Raw genomic sequence first — 22,551 nt, forward strand, 5'->3', positions numbered from 1 at the left:
CCATTCCTCATACGTCTTGGTTTCCAGAGCCTTGGTCCTCCTGGTTTCCCTCCTTCCAGCTTGTCCATACCCTTCTTAAACTGAGGCACCCAGAACCTCAGCTGCGGTCTGACCAAGGCGGAAAAGAGCAATGCTATTTCTTCCTGGAATCACATTCGCCTTTTTTGCTGCTGCATCACGACCCACTGCTCACCCTTGGCCTCCCCTAGGGCTCTGCCCTTCAGGGTGGGGGGAGCCCTGCAAAACCTCCCTCCACCCTCAGCTCTCCCCCGCCTCCCAGTTCATTCCCTGGGGGGGGGGGGCTTTCCCTAGTCCTGCCCCACAGAGGACCCACAAAGACGAACTTCCCACTTTTCCTTTATTGGGCAAGACAAAAGCAGGGGCAGAGTTGCTTCTGGGAGGGGGCGGCAGCGGATGGCTGTGGGCAGGTGAGGAGGGGCTCATCCAAGCCAAAGCAAGCAGGCGTGGGGGCCGAATTGCATCCGGGGGGGGTCCACATAAGTGTTTGAACTAGTCTTCTGTGGGCAGGGAGGGGTCCTCGCCCTCCTCTCTGGAATCGGCCCCGGGGGCCTTGCTGCCACCTGCAAAAAGACAAGCAGTGATTTATTTTTTTGGGGGGGGGGGTGAAGTAGGACTGAGATCACCCAGGGGGTGGGAGGAAAGAAAGAAGAAACCCACCTGCTCTGTGATCCCAGGTTGATTCCTTGGGGAGTTTGGTCTCGACGGACGGCGTCTCCTGGAAGCAGAGACTTGCTGAGCAAAAAGCCCCCAAGCCCCTTCTCTTCCGCCCGCCCCACCTGCCCACAGGTGCCTTACCTGTCCTGCGGGCCAGCGCTCCTCTTCCAAGGCCGATGTGCCATTGAACCCAGAGTATGGGGCTGAGTCAGGTGCTGGCGGAGGGTCTGCGGAGGGGAGAGGGGGCTGAAGAGTCTGGTCTTGCTGCCCCCCAACCTTCCCGCCCCCCAAGAAAAAGGCATGCACCAATTCACACACACACACCCCGTGCTGGATTTACGTACAGTGGTACCTCTGGCTGCGGACGGGATCCGTTCCGGAGCCCCGTTTGCAACCTGAAAAGAACGCAGCCTGTGCCTGCGCACGCGAGGGTCACGATTCGCCACGTCTGCGCATACGCGTGATGTCATTTTGCATGTCTGCGCATGCGCAAGCGGCAAAACCCGGAAGTAACCCTTTCCGGTACTTCTGGGTTGCCCCGGAACGCAACCTGAAACTGCAACCTGAAGCAAACGTAACATGAGGTATGACTGTATAAGCTAAACAAGCTATACTGGGGGTCCCACTTTTTTGAGGGGGGGCCAAAAAATTAAAGGAAAAAAACACCTAGATGTACATTTCCAAAATCTAAGATAAAAAGCTTTTTACTTGGATAAAATATATATTTTGTTATGTGCAAATGGCTTTAGATCCCTATGAGGTCCATATATTACCATAAAGCATATATCCAACACAAAAAACAGCGACAATTTGTTGTGGACAAAGGACAGCTGGACATAGAAAGGGCCCCGCTACCTCCAGGAGCTGAGGGCCACATCAGACCTAAATCTGGCCCTGAGAAAACAGGAAGCTCTGTCTATCTGTCTGTCTGGGTCTCCAGCCAGTTTTGGCCAGAGAAGGTTCCCCCAGGAAACAGCGGAAGAGCTTGCAGGATCCGGCCCTTTCTACTCCAGCATCCTGAAAGCAATGTGGACTCTTTGCATTGCCCCCTACGTGGGGGGTGGGAATGGGTTCTGACCTGTTGCAGGATCCTTTCCCAGCGGGGGAGCCTCAAACTTGCATCCATCCACTGCTTCAGGAGCACCAGCCGTGGGGAGCCCTCCGAGATCTGGGCCCCGGAAGGAGGCGAGGTCCCCGGCCTCAGCCAGGGCTTCCTCAGGGGGGCTGCCGAGCGGAGGAGCTGAGCCCGTTTCCGTGGGGAGGCTGTGGGGCACGTGGGCTGGAGGTGGGGACTTTGCCCGGGGGGCGCTGGCCAGGGAGTGCGACTCCATGCCAGCACTGTGGCCGATGCAAGGGTTCTCTTCTGCCTCATGTGGGGCGAAAGGGGGCTGGGGGCCAGACTCTGCTGGCAGAGTGTGGGGTGGGGGGGCCCCGAGCACCTCCAGGGGCGGCAAGGCCTCAGCAAGCGGCTGGGTCCTGGCAGGGTCCCCTGAGTCCAGCAGGGTGGGTGCCAGGAGTGGGGTCGGGCTCCCCCCAGGCGGGGAGGGGGCGAGGGGGGTCCTGCTCTCTGGGGCCGGAGGTGGGGGGCTTCTGGGCTCAGGGTCCTGGTTCCCGGCGGGTGGGAGACGGGGGCTGGGAAGAGGGGCCGCCTGCGGGGAGCGAGGCGAGGGCGAGAAGTGTCCAGACGGGCGCCTGGCAGGGGCAGGATCCGGCCCCCGGAAGATGTAGGCCGATTCCGTCAGGCTGCGCTGGTGGCGGAGGAAAGGGCGTCGCGGCGGTCCTGATCCGAGGGGGAAAGAGAGATAAAATTATAGGCACGCCATGTGTCCTCTTTTTCCAGGACACGTCCTCTTTTTCCAGAGTAAAATTTCTGTCCGGGTGGATTTTTTAAATTTGCCCAAATGTCTCCGGCTAGACTTTTTGGCTGAGGCATAACTGGTGGTTGAAGACTTGCTTTCCTCTTCTCTTCTCCCCCCACAATAAATCACAGCCTCTCTAGCAGGCACCCCCAAACTCAGCCCTATAGATGTTTGGGGACTACAATTCCCATCACTCCTGACCACTGGGTCCTGTTAGCTAGGGATGATGGGAGTTGTAGTCCCGAAACATCTGGAGGGCCGAGTTTGGGGATGCCTGCTCTATATTGAAAACGAGAATCGTCACAGCGTCCTCTTTTTCGCTCTTCAAAATATGGCAACCCAAAACTTTCTGAAAAGATTTCTGGCTGGGTGCTGGGCAGATGCAGTGGGGGAAAGTACCGTATTTTTCACTCTATAGGACGCACTTTCCCCCCTCCAAAAATGAAGGGGAAATGTTTGTGCATCCTATGGAGCGAATGGCTTCAGCGAAAGCATTGCAAAGCCTCCAAAGCGCAGAGGGAGTGCTCCCTCCGCGCTCCGGAGGCTACGCATTGCTTTCGCTGAAGCCTGGAGAGCGAGAGGCATCGGTGCGCACTGACCCCTCTGGCTCTCCAGGCTTCAGGGATAGCCGCCTGAAGCCTTTGGAGCGCAGCGGGACCTCGCGCTGCGTTCCAAAGGCTTCGGGGTTAGCTGTGCAAAGCCTCTGCAGGGCAGCGAGGTGCCTTCACCCCTCTGTCCTGCGGAGGCTTGAAAGGCTGTCCCTGAAGCCAGAACAGAGAGATCGAGCGCTGCGCAGCATCTCGCTGTTCTAGCCTGGGGATGCCGGGGCTTTATGGGGAAACCCCGGGCTTCCCCCTTCAGCCCCGACACTGATTTGAGTCAGAATATTTTTGACTTGCTTCCCTCCTCTAAAAACTAGGTGCCTCCTTTGCTCGGGTGCGTCCTATAGGGAGAAAAATGTGGTATTTTCTGCCTCCTAACCGAAACGTGGCCGTGTTTTCTGGCTTAAAGAGGGAGATTTCCAAGATGTGGAAGAGCTGCGACTTTCAAAGGCGGCCAGGGCTGCCAATTTCGGTTCAAAGCAGGAAGGTTGTTTTTTTAATTATTGGATTGGGGCAAGAGGATCAGGAGAACCAGTAGCAGCCAGAAAGGAGACAGGCAGGAGCCCCTGTGACTCCCCCCCACAAAAAAACCTGTTACTTTCCTGGTCCCTAAGCCAGAGCCATAGGATTTTAGGGTTGAAAGGGAGCCCCAGAGGCCATCTAGTCCAACCCACTGCAAGGCAGGAATCCCAGCCAAAGGAACCCCGAAAGACGGCCTCCCACCCAGCCACAGACGCCAGCTTGCCATTTCACAACCAACTCTTGACGCATTTTTGCAGCCCCCCCACCCCCTCCGTACAAGGCTGTGCCAGGACCTCCCTCCCTCCCCTTTGTAAGGAAGCACCCCAATAAAGTTGGGGGGTTCCCCGCTCACCTGGCCGGCCTCCCGTGGGAGAAGGTGACTGGGGGGCCCCCACCGCCGAGCCGGAGCGTTCCCTCTGGTGGAAGAAGTCTCGGGGGTCGTGGGGGCGCTGCGAGGCCAGCGCAGCCGCCTCCTGCGGGAAGGAGGAGAAGAGGACTGGCTGGGGGGGGCTTGCAGGGAGGGGGCCAACGCAGGATCTGGCCCATGGAGGAGGAGGAGCCCGGGGGCCACAGGAGGAGAGGAGGGGCCTGGGTGTCCCACGGAAGCCAGCTAGGCCCCCCTGGAAGCCCCTCTTCCGGCTTGCAGAAGGACAGAAAGAGCCTGCAGGATCAGGCCAGAGACTCATCCAGCCCAGAATCTGGGTTTCAGAAGGGCCAAATAGGGAACCCGAGTGCGAAAGCCGCCGACAGAATCAACACCAGAGCAAGTCTCTCCTCCTGTGCTTTCCCATTCAGAAGCATTCTGTGTCATTTTAGGGAGCGAAACTTATTTTTTTGCAAATTTTCTTACGCTGAGGGAACTTAAAATAGATGTTTTCAGGAATTAGGAATTCAAATTTGCTATTACTTTTGCGACTGGGCAATATTTAGCTTGGTATGTCAACGTCCGATGAAGAGGCACGTAAACTGCTTTTGCAAAACCAAAGAGTTTTAATCTTAACCTTCTGAAAATGCCAAGGAATGCTTAATAATAATAAAAAATATTAATTTATAATATAATTACAAGTACTTGGTGATCATTTTTAACGATTCCTGTGGAATTCTATCCACATTTTACTTGCCCAGCAAAACTAAAATACATTAATTTAAGCAAAATATCTTTTCAATTCCCAATTTTTGAGCACCCTCATTTTGGGAGAGTGGAAAAATTCAACGCGCCCTCCTGTGGGAGGAAGTTCCACAGGTTAACTACACGCTTTTATCCACCCTAAATCTTCAGCAAAAGGGAGACAAAACCCCAGCCAGCCCCGTCCACTCACAGTGGCCTTCTCAGCAGAGCCGCTCAGGGGTCCCCGTTCTGCCAGCGCCTTCTCTCGCTCCTGCTGCTGCTGCTCCTGGTTGGGGGAGACGGGGGGTCAGGGGGGGCCGAGGGTCCCCTGCCCTACAGGAAAACCCTCTCCCACCCAACTGGAGGAGATGTCACCTGTGGGATTCCTGCCTGGCAGCCGGGCTGTTGCTAAACCCCACCTGTTGAACATGCAGCCACCCCCTGGACCTCTGGGGTCACCTTCCTGCCCCAAGGGAAGAGGCCAGGCTTAAGCCCCCACCCTCCACCCTCCCCACGGAAGCAGAGGCAGCAATCGGCTGTGGACACGGGTGCGGATTCTGCCACAGTCTGACTCACCCATCGGGCTTGCTCCCTCCTGCGCTCCTCTGCCTCCAGCTGGGCCTGTTGTTTCCTGCAGGAAAATGAGGGATTTTGGGGGGCATAAATTCAGCACAGCCATCGCGGCTTGACGCCATTGCTAGCCTTATCCTCTGTGAATTTCCCCAAATCCTCTCCTCAGGAAATTCAGGCCGTCGCTGCCTCCTGCAGCAGGGAGTTCCACAGTTCAGCTGCGCTGTGTTCCACCTCCATCCCCGCCAATACCAGGGTGGGAGTGAGGCCTTCCCAAAGTAAAAGAAGGATTGGACTCTGATAATAAAATACACACAGAGGCTAGACCAGCAAGACTCTGGGAGGAGTGCGTATAATAATAATTCCTCTCCACCCCCGGGCCCAGGTCATTTTATTCACATAAGAACTTTTTACACAGTGTTCGAAAGAACCAATCTGAGCATTTCAAACCTCTGAGCATTTCAAAAAAAACCACGTGGGGACAAAGTTAATCAGAAGAAATTCTTTTAACTACAAAGAGTTAATTTCCTACTTGAGCATGCATATGTAATTCAGAGTAAATAAAAGAGGAAGCGAAGAGGAATGCTTTTAGGAAACTCCAGAGCTCATAAATGGGAGTAAACAGGAGAGGAAGGATGGCAAGGAGATACCGTATTTTTCGCTCCATAAGACACACTTTTCCCCTCCTAAAAAGTAAGGGGAAATGCGTGTGCGTCTTATGGAGCGAATGCAGGCGGGAGGCTCTGCTCAGCGCTCCCTTTAAAGAGCCGTGTGGAGCGTGTGTGCGGCTCTTGGGGACTTTTCCCCAAGGGAGAAGGGTGCGGCTCTTGGGGGAACCTTAGCTGTGCGCAGCCTCTCCCGGGCAGGGGGTGAAGGCTCCCCTTGCCCGGGAGAGGCTCCGCGTGGCCAAGCAAGAAGCCAGGACAGCCAGCGGGATCGCTGCCCAGAAAAAGCCCCCAAGAGCCGTGCTCCCTTTAAAGAGTGCGCGGCTCTTGCGGGAGGTGGGGGGAAAGCCAGGAGGCTTGATTTTGCTGAAGCCAGGAGGGCAAGGGGGATCGGTGTGAGCGCTCCCTCTTAGCTCAGCATGCTTTGTGTTGCTTTCTTATTTCTTGTTTTCCTCCCCTAAAAACTAGGTGCGTCTTATGGTCCAGTGCGTCTAATAGAGCGAAAAATACGGTATTTCCCAGTAGTGATGTATGGAAGTGAGAGCTGGACCATAAAGAAGGCTGATCGCCGAAGAACGGATACTTTTGAATTCTGGTGCTGGAGGAGACTCTGGAGAGTCCCATGGACTGCAAGAAGATCCAACCTCTCCATTCTGAAGGAAATCAGCCCTGAGTGCTCACTGGAAGGACAGATCGTGAAGCTGAGGCTCCAAGACTTTGGCCTCCTCATGAGAAGAGAAGACTCCCTGAAAAAGACCCTGATGTTGGGAAAGATGGAGGGCACAAGGAGAAGGGGACAACAGAGGACGAGATGGTGGGACAGTGTTCTCGAAGCTACCAGCATGAGTTTGACCAAACAGTGGGAAGCAGTGGAAGACAGGAGGGCCTGGCGCAACTAAACGACTAACCAACAACAACAAAAATCTTCATCACCTTCCTGTGAAACTATTTCCAGGCCCTAAGATGAACAAAACCAAGGAAGGGCACATCAAAGAAACGGCCTACTATCTTTTATGGCCCAGGATGCCTGATGGAGCAGCCGGCGACTGGTCTGTGTCCTAGGATGCTTATACCTGTCTGTCAGGTGTAGAGAAAGCAAAGATGCAGAGGCTTGTGGGATTCGATCAGAAATTATTGTGAATGAATCAAACCAAGTCAATGCAGTGCTCTCACCGCGGACACAATGGCCTGATTCATATTTCATAATTCCTCCTAGCAATCCCACCTGACCACTACATGGGAGAGCCCCCGTTTCCCTGCAGCCCCCCCCCAAGACTGAGCACCCACCTCTGCTCCTGGACAAGCTGCTCCTTCTCTTGCACCCGGCGCTCCCTCTCGGCCGCCTCCCGGCGCTCCTCCTCCATGCGCTGCCGCTCCCAGCGCCGACGCTCCTCCTGCGCCCGGCGGCGCTCCTCTTCCCGCCGCTGCTCCTCTTCCCTCTTGGGGGGGGGAAGCAGCTGTGTGGTCAGGCCAGGCCAGGGGCCACCCCAACCCCCCCTTGCAGCTGGGGGGGGCCCTGCCCCTGTGCCAGGGGTGCCCAGCGGGCAGGAGAGCCTCCCCCTGACACCCCCCTCACCTCCGCCTGCGCCCAGAAGGAGTCCCTCTTGGTGCGGAGGATCTCCAGCGCTGGGTTGGTCTTCTTGTAGTTGGTGCCCTGGAGGTAAGAACCGGCAGAGTGGCACAGTGGTTAGAGCACCGGGCTAGGACCCGAGAGAAACCAGGGTTCAAATCCCCACTCGGAGGGGGTTTGAATCCTGCTTGGTGGCCAGTCAGCACCCCTCAGCCTAACCCACCTCACAGGTTGTCGTGCAGATTAAATAGAATCGTAGAATTAGAAGGGACCCCAAGGGTCATATAGTCCAACCCCCTGCAATTGTGGGTTGGGCTAGATAATCCTTGGTGCCCCTTCTGACTCAGCAATTCTTTGCCTGAGAGGCTGGCACAAGGGAAGCCTCTGGATGCCAAGGGGCCACAGGCGACCTGTCTATCCCCAACCACTGGCACTCCCCTACAAACACACACAGGCCATTTGGAAACCCACCCTCTCCTGGGTGTTCCAGGCTCCCCCAGCTGCCGGGCCCGATCCCCTGGGGCGCTGGCTGCCCCTCCCCACCCAAGGGACCCAACCCCCCGGCTCCTCCTTACCACCAGCTCCTGAGGGTCACCCAGCGGTGCCTTCTTCGGGGTCTCAGGACCTCCTGGCGGGGCAGCCAGGGGCAGCGAGTGCCTCAGTCCCTCCTGCGTCACCTCCTCCGCTCGGGACGCCTTCACCACCAGGCGGGCTTCCTGCAGGGGGGAGCAGAGGGGAAGCACTGGGCACTCTCACCCAGGGTGGGGGGGCACACAGCACCAGCCTCCCCCAAGCGGGGGACCACAAACCCCATCAGCACATCCAGGCCTCCATTGCCAGGGATTGGGGCCAGGGGAAACTGCTGGAGAAGGAGGCAGCCCAGCGGGAAGAGAGCAGGAAGGAGGGGCAGGGAAGACCCGGCCCTGAAAACGGGAAGGTGGCAGTGCCCTTGAGCATGTGCAGAGTGTGTTCCCTGCAGGACCAAAACTGATGGGTTCAAATTGCGAGAAAGGAGATTCCAGCTCAATATTAAAAGCGTTCTGATGGTAAGAGATGGTGGAAGGGACTCCTTCAGAAGGTGGTGGGTTCTCCTTCGTTGCAGAGGATGGAGAGCCATGTCAGAGGTGCCGTAGTTGCGATTCCTGGAGGCTGGACTAGATGCCCCCTGGGGGTCCCACTGAACTCTACGATTCTCTTAGGAAGCATGAGGCGGCAGGGGGGAGCCTTTGCCCAGCAAGCGCATCTTTCTCCCCCCCCCCACCTGAACACTTTGGGAGTGCCTAGACCAGGGGTCAGCAAACTTTTTCAGCAGGGGGCCGGTCCACTGTCCCTCAAAGCTTGTGGGGGGGCCGGACTATATTTTGAAATAAAATATGAATTAATTCCCATGCCCCACAAATAACCCAGAGATGAATTTTAAATAAAAGGGCACATTCTACTCATGCAAAAACACGCTGATTCCCGGACTTAGATTCCCAGATTTAGAAGGCGACTGGGCCGGATCCGACCCCCGGGCCTTCGGTTGCCTACCCCTGGCCTAGAAGGTGTGGCATGAGAGGGGCCATGGGGGGGGGCCCATTTCCCTCTTGCCGTTGAGCCTGCCAATTCCCCGAGCCCTTCCCACCCAGACAGTTGCCAGGGCGATCGAGGGAGCGTCTGGGACGGCAGCCTGGGAGAAAACGCATTCCAGCCTCAGATTCCTGGAATGTAGAACCTCTTGGGAACCAGATGTTTGCAGCTGGGTCCCTTCCGGCTGCGAGGAGGAAGCCTGGGAGGCAAAGCTGGGGGGGGCAGGGAGAGGGAAGAGAGAGCAAGGAGCTGGAGGAGCAGCTGTCTCCTCTTGAGGATCAAAAAGGGGGCAAGCGCTTCCCTCTTCCCACACTCCCGGGGTGTGGGGGTCAGGATCCTCCATAATAATAATAATAATAAATTTTTATTTATATCCCGCCCTCCCCAGGCAAAGCCAGGCTCAGAGCGGCTAACAACAGTAAAATAACAAAACATTCTAAAATCATTTCATTATAAAATCAGTTCAAATCAAATTAATGGCAACCACTGGAGTTCTGTGAGGATTACCAAAGGAGGGGGTCAGGCTGTGCCTTGGCCAAAGTCCTGGTGGAACAGCTCTGTCTTGCAGGCCCTGCGGAAAGATGTCAAGTCCTGCAGGGCCCTAGTCTCTTGGGACAGAGTGTTCCACCAGATTGGAGCCACGGCCGAAAAGGCCCTGTCTCTGGTTGAGGCCAGCCTAACCTCCCTGTGGCCTAGGACCTTCAGGATGTTTTTATTTGAAGACCGTAAGTTTCTCTGTGGGACATACCAGGAGAGGCGGTCCTGTAGGTACGAGGGTCCTAGGCCGTATAGGGCTTTAAAGGTTAAAACCAGCACCTTAAACCTGATCCTGTACTCCACCAGGAGCCAGTGCAGCTGGTATAGCACTGGGTGAATGTGATCCCATGGCGGGGACCCCGTAAGGAGTCTCACCGCAGCATTCTGCACCCGCTGGAGTTTCTGGGTCAGCCCCACGCAGAGCGAGTTCCAATAATCCAGTCTGGAGGTGACTGTCGCGTGGATGACAGTGGCTGGGTCAGGGCGAGAGAGGTAAGGAGCCAACTGCTTAGCTTGGCAGAGATGAAAAAATGTTATAGCTTTTGTTATAGCCGCAATTTGCGCCTCCATGGAGAGGGAGGTGTTGAAGATTACACCCAAACTCTTAACGGACGGTGCTGGCAATAATTGCGCCCCCGCAAGAGATGGGAGTTGCCCCCCCCCAATCCCAAAACCTCCCAACCCAGCCAGAGGACCTCTGTTTCGAAGGATTTAACTTCAACCGGCTCCCACGTAACCATCCAGCCACAGCTTCCAAGCATCTGATCAGGGCTGAGTCAGGATGGCCGTCCATCAACAGATAGAGTTGGGTGTCATCAGCATACTGTCATCGGCAACCCAGCCCAAAACTCCGGACAAGCTGGGCGAGGGGGCGCATAAAGCGAGGGACTTGTCCAAAACTGCCAGGCAGGGGGGCAGGGAGGTCTGGGGCAGCCCCTTCCTCACTCCCCACCCAGGGGAAACGGCCATTTCTGATGGATGCTGGCTGCTCACCTTGAAAAAGGCTCGGATGGCTGGCAGGTGCCCGGCACAGGCCTGCTTCTGCTGCTCTGAGACCTTCTCGCCAACCTGGTGCCAAAGAGAAGGGGCAGAAGTTCAGACGCCTTTCCCAGAAGGCCTCCGGGGCAAAGCAGCAGGATTTAAAGAGAGGGGCCCCAAATCTAGGGAGCTGGCCTGTCGCCCGCAGTGCAGCTGCCCAGACCGAGAAATTCCTGGCAAGGCAGGGGGCAGGGAAGGGAAAGAAGGGGGCTCTGCTTTGCCCGGAGGTTTCCCAAGGGAACCCGCCTCTCAGGTAGGCGGGCGTAGGAAGCGGGGTTCCTGCATCCACAGCGGGTTGGGCTGGATGGCCTTTGAGGTCCCCTTCATAAAATCCAGGACATTTTGGATCAGGAAAGGGTTGAGCAATTTGGGCTACTAATGGCTCTGCAATGCTTCTGAATGCCAGTTGCGGGAAATTGCAAGAGGGAAAAGTTGCACTTGTGCTTGGATCCTGCTCACGGGTTTCCCTTGGGGGCACCTGGAATCCGATGTGTGGAATCCGATGGCAACTGCGAAGGGGTGCGTGCACTCTGCACATGCCCGTTAGCCCTGTTCCTTCGCAGAGGAGCTCATTAGGAGGTTGACCCCTTTGCAGAATTCACCGCTGGGATTTCTGAAGACGCCAGCGCTTGGCAGAAGCGAAGGCAGCAAGAGGAGGAGCCAGATAAGGAGGTTCCTGGCTCTTGCGTGGCTCCCTTCCAGGAGAACCCCCCCCCCAGGAGCCTGGCAGGAAGCAGCAAGTAGGGTGGGGGGGTTGTCAGCAACCCCCCCCCCACAAAACCCCCCAGTCTCTGAGCCCACTGGGGAGGAGAGCGGCTTTGCAGTTCCCACAACTTAGGCAGAGGCTGTGCAGGGGAACGCGGGATGAGCCTGCCGGATCAGGCCCATGGGGGACCAGCCAGTCCAGGATCCTGTCCTCACAGTGGCCAACCAGATGCCCCAGTGGGAAACTTGCAGGCAAACAGGATCCAGACCCAAGGGCAACCCTCTCCCCTCCTCTGTTTCCTGTGGCAAGGAGTTCCATAGTCTAACTGCGTGAAGAAGTCTTGTGTCATCAGCGTACTGCTCACCCCAACTATAGGGGACAGAAGGGGCTTCAGGCCTCTCAATATTTCTGGGCAGGGGGCCGAGCCCTCCCAATATTGAAGGGGCCGCCATCCTACGCCATCCCTGGGTGAACGCTGGCATGCCAGGCTCACGTGGGTCACGTGATGCCAGGCCCACTTAATGTGGGGGGCACATTGGCGCCCCTGGCTCACCCTGAACACTCGAGTCATTTATTCACAAGCTTAAAAGCCCTTTTCTGTGCAGCCCCTCTTTGCAACGGGGACCCAGCCGCCCTCCTGAGAAGACCCCCTGCCCAGGCAGACCCCCGGCTCACCCAGCTGATGAGGACCACGTGCTGCTGCCCCGTGGCGGCATCTGGGAGGCGGCACAGGCCGTACATGACGCTGCCGCTCTGGAAGCGCCTGGCCAGTTCATCGGGACCCCCGGCTGGAAAGGGAAGTGGGGAAGAGGAAAGGAGCAAACATCAAAATGTCCTTCATTTCTCTGCAAGTCGCCTTTCCATAGTTAAACCACGCGCAATTACGGAATTTCAGAAATGTAACAAAAGTAGCCAGAAGCAAATGAAAACATCCCAAGAAGTATACATGCTTTGTGAGCCTGGTTTGATATACATGTAACAAATAATTATACAATATAAATTAAACAATCAAAATAACGTTAAAAATACAGAAAAGTCAATGCCAGTAGCAGCAGAAATTAAGCACCCGCAAGATTAAATCCCTGGTCCACAAGGGAGAAGCGCCACGGGCTGCAGAATTATCCAGGGGCTTCGAAGTCTTACCTCCAGAGTCCAGGAGCTTCAGCTCGTTGGCTTTTTCGTAGGAAAAGAGGGCCCTGGGCGGGAGACAGAAAGGAGGGTGTCCCATTACAGAAGCACAGAATTGCAGAATTGGAAGGGAACCCCGAGGGTCTGTGTGTGTGGTCTGGGAGCTGCACAGCCAGGGAAAGAACAACGCTGTCCAGGGTTGTAAAGACTGCGGAGAGAATAACTGGGTGCGCTCTTCCCACCTTGGATCAAATCTATGCTTCCAGGTGCCATAAGAAAGCTGTGGAGATAGCGCAGGATAGTGCGCACCCCGGAAATGATCTCTTTCAGCTTCTGGAAGAAGGTCCAGGGTTATAAAGACCAGGACTAGCTGCCTGAGAAACAGTTTCTATCCAAATGCGATTTTGGTTTTAAACGCAGTGTAAGGTAGTCTCTAGGGACGCGGGTGGCACTGTGGGTTAAACCACAGAGCCTAGGACTTGCTGATCAGAAGGTCGGCAGTTTGAAACCCTGCGACAGGTGAGCTCCCGTTGCTCGGTCCCTGCTCCTGCCAACTTAGCAGTTCAAAAGCATGTCAAAGTGCAAGTAGATAAATAGGTACCGCTCTGGCGTTTCCATGCACTGCTCTGGTTCGCCAGAAGTGGCTTAGTCCTGCTGGCCACATGACCCGGAAGCTGTACGCCGGCTCCCTCGGCCAATGAAGCGAGATGAGCTCTGCAACCCCAGAGTCGGCCACGACTGGACCTAATGGTCAGGGGTCCTTTACCTTTTATGGGAGTATATTGTATTTAAAAATGGGGTATCAGAGTTTTTAGGGGGCTAACCAGGCTTGTTGGTTTTTGATTGTCTTAAGAAGATATTTCGTTGTCCTGTATGGGACAATGACAATAAAGATTATTGTATTGTATTGTATTGTAGTCCAACCTTAGGAGCTGAAGACATAGTGGGGGGCCTCTCCTCTCTGCCCCCTCTTGCGCCTGGACGCTGTCATGGTGGCATTCACCTCCTGGGTGAGGAAGGCCCCCAAGCCACTTTGCAACCCCCGCAGCTCTTTGGTTCCCCACAACCAGCCTCACCTCAACTTGGCCTGAGCTTCCACCTGCCCCCCCCGAGGGTCCAGGCTCCAACTGCAGCCCCCCCCCCCCGGGTCAAGTTCTGAGGCTTCCTTGGGAAACTCCAGCCAGGCCCATTCCAAACCCTTCTGGATGGATGCATGAGAAGAAAGGGAACAGGAACACACAGCCCCAAACCCACACAGCTGCCGGGCTCATCTCAGTGCCCAGGTTGGCAGCAATGCCAGTTACAGGCAGGCAAAAGGGGCTGACTCAGGTTCAGGGGTGTACCTCCACGGTCAGGTTTCATCCCCCAAAAAGTTTTTGATTCGAGTTCCCATTGAAATGAGGCTGTATTTTAATGTTTTAATGCTGTATTTTAATCTTGTTTTTAAGTTGTATTTCAATCAACTGTTTTATATCTGGTTTTAGCCACCCTGAGCCCAGTCTTGGCTGGGGGGGGGGGGTATAAATAAAAATTAATAACAACAATAATAATAATAATAATTCATGGAGGGGAGTCGGCTCCTAGCCACGATGGCTGGGCTCTACCTCCATGGTCGGAGGCAGCAAGGCTTCAGAAAGCCAGCAGCCGGAACCACAGGAGGGGTCTTGTGTGCGAATTCTGCTTGCGGGCTTCCCATGGGGGCCTCTGCTCGGCCTCAGTGAGAAGAGGGGGCTGGATCCATGCGCCTATGTGCCTCCTAAGGCAGCCACAGATGGAGCCCAGCAAGGGAGGGGGGGCGAAGTCTGCAGGAGCTTTGGGGTATCCAAAGAATCTGGCAGCGGAAATCCTTTTTCAAGCAGCACATCGTTAATGCACGGAATGCATCGCAGGAGGATGTTGCAAGGCTTGCTGGCCGACAGTTTCGCAAAAGGATGAGCCCCTTGCGGAGAGGAGAGGCCACAGCCTGAGCCAGGATAGCTTGGGGGCCCTCCATGCTCCGAAAGGGTCTCCCCCAGGGATTGTAGGAAAAGACCTGCCAAGGAAATTCAGAAATATCTTTATGTATGTGACAACGGCAGCAAGAGTCTTAATAGCACAAGGATGGAAGAACGAGGAAAGAAATGTGGGAAGAGAAACTGATGGATTACGCGGAGTTGGCGAAATTGACACACAAACTACGTGCCAAGGACAAGTGTAACTTTAAAGAAGAATGGGAACCTTTTACAAAGTACTTAAAGAAACAACAAAATGAACTGTATTTCAATATTTGGTTGGAAGCTGCCCAGAGTGGAGTGTCTGGGGAAGCCCAGCCAGATGGGCGGGGTATAAATAACAGATTATTATTATTATTAATTATTACAATTATTATTACAATTTTATAATGTGGAGAGAATAAAATGTGCTGAGAAGCCAGAGAGAGGAGCTGAGGAAAGTCTGGGGTGGGAGAGGGGGTTCCTTTTTGGGGAGGGGGGAGGAGGAAAATGGGGGGGGGAAATGAGGAAGATGTATTTTTGATAAATTGTTATGTTGAAATTCCTAACCCGCCTCGCAGGGTCGTTGTGGGGGTTAAGTGAGAAGGGGGAGAACCATGCACGCCCCCTTGATTAATTAAACCAATTTAATTAATTAAACCAACCAATTAACTGACCCCCCCGCCCTGACTTCCTATAGGTCTCGGCCGAGGGAGCAGCCCCCCTCCCCCTTCCAGCATCTGGACCTGAATGAGAGGAAATGCATCCTTTCCAGAACAATTCTTCACCCCCCCAGGAGCACAATGGGGCAGGCAGGGGGGCAGGGGAAGCCCAGCAGGCCTGCCTGGTCTCTGGAAGGAGCCACTTGGGACGCAGCCCCCCCTTGAAGCCCCCCTCCCTGGGCACACAGTTGCCTCCCAGCCCCCTCCAAGGAGAAAACAGTGGGGCAGAAGCCCCAGGAGGAAACATGGAGTCGTTTGGGGCTGTTTGGCTCAGGGGAAAGGCCAGGAGAGGAGCATGGACAGAGTGCAGAGAGAAAAAGGCTTCCCAGAACTTGTGCACGTCCCGTGAAGCTGGAGGTTGGAAGGTTCAGGACAGGGTTAACCTGTGGAACTCCCTGCCACAAGTGGCAAGGATGGCTTTAAAAGAGAATTAGACAGATTCATGGAGGAGGAGAAGGCTAAAAACAAAAAACAAAAGCAACTTACTCCTTAACTTAAAGAAAACAAAAGAGATTATTGTGGACTTTAGGAAATGTAAACTGAATATTCAGCCACTCAATATTGAGGGGAAGTGCTTGGAACAGGTCTCGGTGTTTCGATTTCTGGGAATGGAGTGGAGAGATGACCTAACCTGAGAAAACAGCAAAGACCTGATGAAGAGAGCACAGCAGAGGTTATATTTTCTGAGAATCCTCCAGAAAAACAATCTCTCAAAGGACCAGTTGATGGCATTTTACCATTGTATTAACTTATGTTCTGTGCGTGTGATGTGGGAGTTGCACAGTCAGGGGAAAAACAATGCTGTCCAGGATTGTAAAGACTGCGGAGAGAATAACTGGGTGCACTCTTCCCACCTTGGATCAAATCTACGCTTCCTGGTGCCATAAGCAAGCTGCAGAGATAGCGCAGGACAGTGCGCACCCCGGAAATGATCTCTTTCAGCGTCTGCCTTCTGGAAGAAGGTCCAGGGTTATAAAGACTAGGACTAGCCGCCTGAGAAACAGTTTCTACGCAAATGCAATTCTGGTTCTAAACTCAGCATAAGGAGTCTCTATAGTATGTTGTATTTTTAAATGGGGTTTCAGAGTTTTTAGGGGTTTTTGAATGTCTTATGTAGATTTTTCAATTTCATTCTTCCGTATGGGACAGTCCCATGGACTGCAAGAAGATCCAACCTCTCCATTCTGAAGAAAATCATCCCTGAGTGCTGACTGGAAGGACAGATCCTGAAGCTGAGGCTCCAGTACTTTGGCCACCTCATGAGAAGAGAAGACTCCCTGGAAAAGACCCTGATGTTGGGAAAGATGGAGGGCACAAGGAGAAGGGGACGACAGAGGACGAGATGGTGGGACAGTGCGGGAGGCAGTGGAAGACAGGAGTGTCTGGCGTGCTCTGGTCCAGGGGGTCACAAAGAGGCGGACACAACTAAACGACTAATCATCATCAACAACAATTGTATCGTATGGATGGCTGTCTGCCTCCACTGTGATGCTTCTGAATGCCTGTTCCTGGAAACCCCAGGAGGGAAGGGGGCTCTTGTGTTCGAATCCTACTTACGGGTTCCCCACCTGGTCAGCCCCTGTGAGAACAGGGCGCTGCACTAGGTGGGCCCCTGGCCTGTTCTAGCTGGCTAATCTTATGCTCTCCACTGACTGAGACACCCCCCTCCTGCCCCAGATCCTTCACCCCCTACTGTGGGGCTGGGCCCCACTGCTGGCCACAACCCCCCCCTCCACACTCACACCTCCCCGCCACAGTTCCTACTTCTAGCAATAATTCTGCAACTGGGTGCAGCCTCCCCTTCAGGGCATCAGGGTGAGGTGATGGGGCTGGCAGCGGATGAAAGGCTTTTTCCGCCAGCCCCCCTGCGGCCCTCCTTCCCTGTCTGCGCCAGATCCTGTTACAGCCTGCACACCCAGCCCAGGCACTCAGCGCTCAGACGCGAAACATTTGGGGAAGAAGGGGAGGGCATGGGGGCCAGAGGCTGAGCTCTGACACTTCAGAGATCTGGCGTGACTGTGTCGGGCCGGGACCTGGGTTCAAATCTGCTCACTGAGGGTTGTTGTGGGGACGGAGAACGACGCATGCCACATTCAGCTCTTTGCAATAGATAAATAAGACGTGTGTCATGGGTGCTGCAATGGGAGGGGGGCTTGGCTGATGCCCCTCTTCTGGCCGAGGCAGGATGGAGCCCCACAGGAAAGGCTCAAAGGGGCTTGGAGCCCCCCCAGCCGGCCAGAAGTGGGGGCAAGGACACCGCTGCCCTCTGATCTGCCTGGGAAGATGGTGGAACAGCGTAAGAATGTCAGGAGAATGGTTCTTCTCAGAGCAAGTAGGATTCAGCCCTTAGGGGAGAATCCAGCTTCTCGGAGGAAAAGGGGGGGGCATTGCCACCACCTGGGACACAAAGCCAGAGGCAGCAGGCCCAGGGGTTCCCTCAGCTCGCTCTGAAGGGAAAGGCATTCTGCATATGCTCAGGGGCACTCTTTTCTGAGCCCTGGCGCTACAAGCAGCCCTGGCGGCCTGAGCTCTGAAGGTACGTCCAGATTTCTCAGGTAGGGAGAAGGAGGCAAGGCAGGTCGGCTGGTCGTTGCCAGAAAGTGGGCAGTGTGCCCTCACGGAGTCCCAGAGAAATCCCTGCCACACACCTGAGGCACACCTGTCCGGGCAGGTAAGGCAAGCCTTCTTTTGTTGCCGAGAACCAGAGCCAGCCTGGCTGGATTCCACTGCTAAGAACTTCCTGGTGGGGGTTCCAGTTGCCTCCACCTGGGCAGCCCATACCAAATAAGAATAAGAATAATTTATTATTTGTACCCCGCCCATCGGGCTGGGTCTCTCCCTCTCCCCCCAAGCCCAGCCCCATTCCGAAGCTGAGCTTTGGTCTAGGGCTGCCCTTTCACTTCCCAGAGATTCCCACCCCCTTTTGCTGGCATGGGGGGTGAGTGTCTGCAGACATGGCAGCGCCGCCTCCCCCAGGGCAGAAAGGAAAGGGCTCCACGCGCAACATGTGCTCACATGCGCAGGCAAACATAGCGCCTCTGCCTGGAGGCCTCAGGAAAGCCAAGCAGATAGAGGGTGACGCTGGCGCAATGCTGCCATGGTTAGAGTGTAGGACCAGGGTTCGAATCCCCCACTCTGCCAGGAAACTCACTGGGTGACCCTGGGCGCTGTCCCTGCCTCTCAGCCTAGCCTACCTTTCAGGGTTGTTCTTAGGATTTTATTATTTTTTAAAATAATTTTTATTGAGTGATTTTATGTTACAAAAAAAATTCAGCCATACTACCGCTAAATATAATGAAGAAATAAAAATTACATACATCAATATTTAGTTTGTTATTTACCGTATTATTTCCTCCCAAACATTCCATACAAAAACACACATATGTGCAGACACACACACACAAAATGCTAGTAATGAAAGTAAATATTTCCCCCCCTTCATCTTCCAAAATCTTTTCAACTTTGACTTCCTGTCAAGTCCCTTTGCAGACATTTTCTCTTACAATGTACACAAAACAATATATTTCTATATAAATTTTCTAATACATTCTGAAAACATAATAAGTCCTTAATTGTTGTCCCCCTCCTTTTAGTTCCTTTGTCACTCGAATGCTAAACTATTCTTGTATTTTTGAAAATATCTTGTATAACCATCCCATTTTCCCGCAAATTTTTGCTTTGGGTTTCCTCTGAGTTGTCAGTTGAGCGGTCTGGGGTTGCTGTTAGGATTAATTGGGGGGGGGGGGAGAACCATGTATTCCACCTGGAGCTCCGTGGAGTAAAAGGTGGGGCAGAAATGCAAGACACATATAAATGCAAGACCTCGCACTGCAACCCCCCAAAAACGAGGTGGCAAAAGGGACCATCTTTGCTCCAGCTGCAGAAACCACATCCTCCACTTCTCCTGCCAGCCTCCCCCCCCCCCCAATTCCCATCACTCCCCAGGATTATATAACTGTGCTGCCTGGAGGACATGAGACTGATCTGGCCTGATCCAGCTGCCTCTCCCCTTGGTTTCGGCAGGTTGGAAAATAAGTCCAAAATCCACAGCCGTTTCATAACCCGTGTCCTTCTCGCCCTCCCCACAGCCAGCCCCACGGCGGCTGCTGCTGCTGCCTCAGCCCCATCTCCTCCTCCAGGGACGTCCTTGGAGGCAGGATTAAGCCAGAGCCGGCTGGGAAGGGAAGAGTTAAGCAGCCGCCAGGTGAGGGCAGGTGGCCAGCCGGGATTAATCACCTGGTGACAAAGAGCACCTGACATTTACCCAAAACAAGAGGTGCCAGGAGTCCTTGAGGGGCCTGATCCTGAGAGGGGGGTGGGGAAGGCCCAGTGGGGGTGTTTGGGGTGTATGTGCTCCTGGCCCCGGGTGCAAAAGGGTCCAAGGAGCAATAAGCAGCTATAAGGCGCCCACCAAAATTTGTGGCAAAATGCACCCCCTAATTCAGGTGAGTAAAACTGGTTGCACGGGCTGGGGGCAGGATATCTAGGCAGTCAGGGCTGCTTGGGGGTCCCGGATGACCCAGATAAGGCTACCCATGGCTACTAGACACCAGGGCTCTGTTGGGGTAAGATCCTGGTTTCTGGGTTCCCAGAGGCCACCGTGAGAAGGTCAGGATCCTGGCCCAGACGGGCCCTTAGGCAAGCCTGCATTGCCAATGCCCTCCCCATGCAGGGTGGCACCTTCCCCAAGGACTGAATCCTGCCCCATCCCTTGCAGCCTGGCGTGGGGCTCCCTCTTCCTCGCCCAGCAGCCTGGATTTCCCTCTTCCCATTCAGGGAGGGGGCGCAAGGAGCAGCCATGACACTCTGACCTTCCTCTGCTTGGGGTTTGATTGTGATTTCAAGTCATTTAGCCAGGATGCCACTGCCCACTGCAGCCTTTTGCCAACCTATGGGAGCCTCTCCAGACACTTTGGACTTCAACTCCCATCATCCCTGACCCACACTGGTTGGGGTTGGACTAGATGGCCCTTGGGGGTCCCTTCCAGCCCTGCCATGCTTTGATTCTGGGATGGGAGGTTCCAAAACTCCTAGAGGGCGCCTGGTTGGCAAACGCTGGCGAAGGAACCCTGGCCTAAGGCTGCCTTTGCGGAGTCCCGGCCCGTTGGACGGATCTTTGGGGCGACCCCCAGCTGCCTTTCATGGAGGGGGCGGCCTTGCCTCCTCCTCGTTCTTGGAGGGGGAGTGTAGGGCCCCGATCCCAGGGGGCAACCTCAGCCTCCCTGCCTTCTGGAGCTGCTGGGTGGGCGTGCAGGTCTCCCGTCGGGGCTCCCGGCTTCCTCCCGTCCCGAAAGGCTCCCCATGGCTGCCTGGCAGCGGCTGAGCACCCAACGGGCCTGCGCCTGGCGCGTCCTTCTTTCTCAGGGCGGGCTGGCACCCAGAGGGGCGCCCTGGGAAGGACCCCTCCTCCTCCCCCGCCGCCCCCAGACGTGGGTCCCGCGGGGCTTCCCCCGACGCCCCCCTGCGCCCCCCACTCACCAGCTGGCGGCCGCTCTCCCGCTCGCCACGTCGCCCTTGGCGGCCAGCAGCGCCAGGCTGTGCTTCTCCAGGTTGACGCCGCCGCTGCCCATCTCGACGACCCCCGACGGCGCCCCACAGACGGCCGGCCGGACTCCCCGCGCGTCGGCAGCCAGGGAAGGACCTCCCTCCCCCCCCCGAGCCCCGCCCCAGCCCCAGCCCACCGGGGGAGGGACCGGCCCGGAGCTTCCCTTTGGCCCGCCCCGTCGGGGCGCAGAAGGAGAAGCGGCCGGGAGTCTCTGCCAGGCGGGTCTCGTCCTCGGGTGCCGCCGCCGCCTTTGCAGCCTGCCCCCCCGAGGGTGGAGTAGCTGCCCCAGCCCTGCTTTCCAGCTGAGCCTCAGCCCCCTGGACGTGGCGCCCTCGGGAGATGCGTGGATTTTGGCGTGGCCGCGCCTCGGCTCTGGGTTCCAGTATTTTGGCTCTGTGTTGCACCTTCATAAAGTCTCATAATAATGGCCGAGCTGGAAGGGACCCCAGGGGTCATCTAGTCTGACCCCCTGCAAGCAGGAGTCAAGATGACGCACAAGGAGCACAGAGGGTGATTGTGGTCCTGATACACATCGGTCGCGATTCAGCCAGTTGCCATCCACGTGGCGCACGTGAAGGACCATACGGTGGTCCTTGCATCCACTATCCCTGCACTCTGCAGGGGGTTGGACTAGATGACCGCTGGGTACCTTCCAATTCTACAAATCTATGATTTGTGTAAGGAAGAAGCCTCTGGTGTGATAGGTGAGCTTGCAAAGCCCACTCCCCACCAGTGCCGAATTTATGTATAAGCGAAACAAGCTCTAGCTGAGGACCCCACTCTCTTGGGGGGCCCCAAAAAAAATTAAAAGGAGAAAACCTGGATGTACATTTCCAAAATATAAGATAAAAAACAAATAAAATAAATCCTACACACAGCAACAGTGTTTTGTGTTGTGTAGGATCCTGTGATGTAAGTCCTGGGCCCCACCTGCTTGCCTGCTCCCTAAAATATCCCTGATTTGCTCCTTTCTATATATGGGGTGCCTGCATTCTGCATGGACTGGTTGCAGGGCAACATGGGCAAATGGCTTGAGATACTTCTTAATTATATTTCAGTTCAACAATTACTTTGATAAAATACATATTTTGTTATGTGCAAATGGCTTGAGATACCTACGAGGTCCATAAATTACCATCTAGCATCTATTCAACACAAAAAACAGCCACAATTTGTTGTGGACAAAGGGCAGCTGGACATAGAAAGGACCCCGTTACCTTCAGGAGCTGAGGGCCTCATCAAACCTGGACACAGCGGTGTGGGAGGGGGGAGAGAGGGGCAGCAAAGACCCTGGGGGCATCTATGAGTCCCGGACCCCCATGCCAAACCTTCAAGGGCTCAGGTGCCCCTACAGCCAGAGCAGAGGCGGACCCCACCCTCTGGGACTGGCCCCACCTTGGCACTGGCTTGGAAGCATATCTGAGCTCCATTCCTGGAGGGGGGTCTTCCTACTGCTTTTGGGGTCACCTGCTGGCCCGATGGGTGTGCCCCCGACAAGCAAGCAAGGGGCAGCTCCCGAATTAGTGCCTTATGCAGGAAGCCCTGGTCCTGGCAGTCACAGCTTGGAGCAACTGAGGGACAGGTGCCAATCTAATCCTTCAATGAACCGTTTGGGCCAGAGCAACATCTGGTGCCAGGGGGGTGAATGTGTATCAGTGGGGCACCTTGTGGGTCTTCGGGACTTTTCAGTTTAGAGGAAAGGCACAGGTGACACGATTTATGGAAACGCTCCTCATTTATGGAATTACTCATGGCATAGGAGAAG

The 22,551-nt window shown here is 55.1% G+C and overlaps 1 protein-coding gene across 1 annotated transcript; it reads right to left on the bottom strand.

The window, feature by feature from the left end:
- Window positions 1-343: 343 nt before the first annotated feature.
- On the bottom strand, window positions 344-20,881 carry LOC309377561 (uncharacterized protein). The gene is made up of 14 exons (XM_081925011.1): window positions 20,720-20,881; window positions 12,565-12,617; window positions 12,097-12,209; window positions 10,671-10,745; window positions 8,147-8,287; window positions 7,578-7,655; window positions 7,289-7,440; window positions 5,343-5,397; window positions 4,978-5,052; window positions 4,011-4,131; window positions 1,754-2,455; window positions 817-902; window positions 679-736; window positions 344-581 (listed from the first exon to the last, which is right to left on the bottom strand). Exons 1-14 carry the CDS (start codon window positions 20,809-20,811, stop codon window positions 511-513), a joined length of 1,872 nt encoding a protein of 623 aa, XP_081781137.1. The 5' UTR covers window positions 20,812-20,881; the 3' UTR covers window positions 344-510.
- Window positions 20,882-22,551: the final 1,670 nt, after the last annotated feature.

The sequence above is a fragment of the Podarcis melisellensis genome (assembly GCF_964234715.1).
Source record: "Podarcis melisellensis genome assembly, chromosome: 9".
In the NCBI taxonomy this organism is placed as follows: Eukaryota; Metazoa; Chordata; class Lepidosauria; order Squamata; family Lacertidae; genus Podarcis; species Podarcis melisellensis.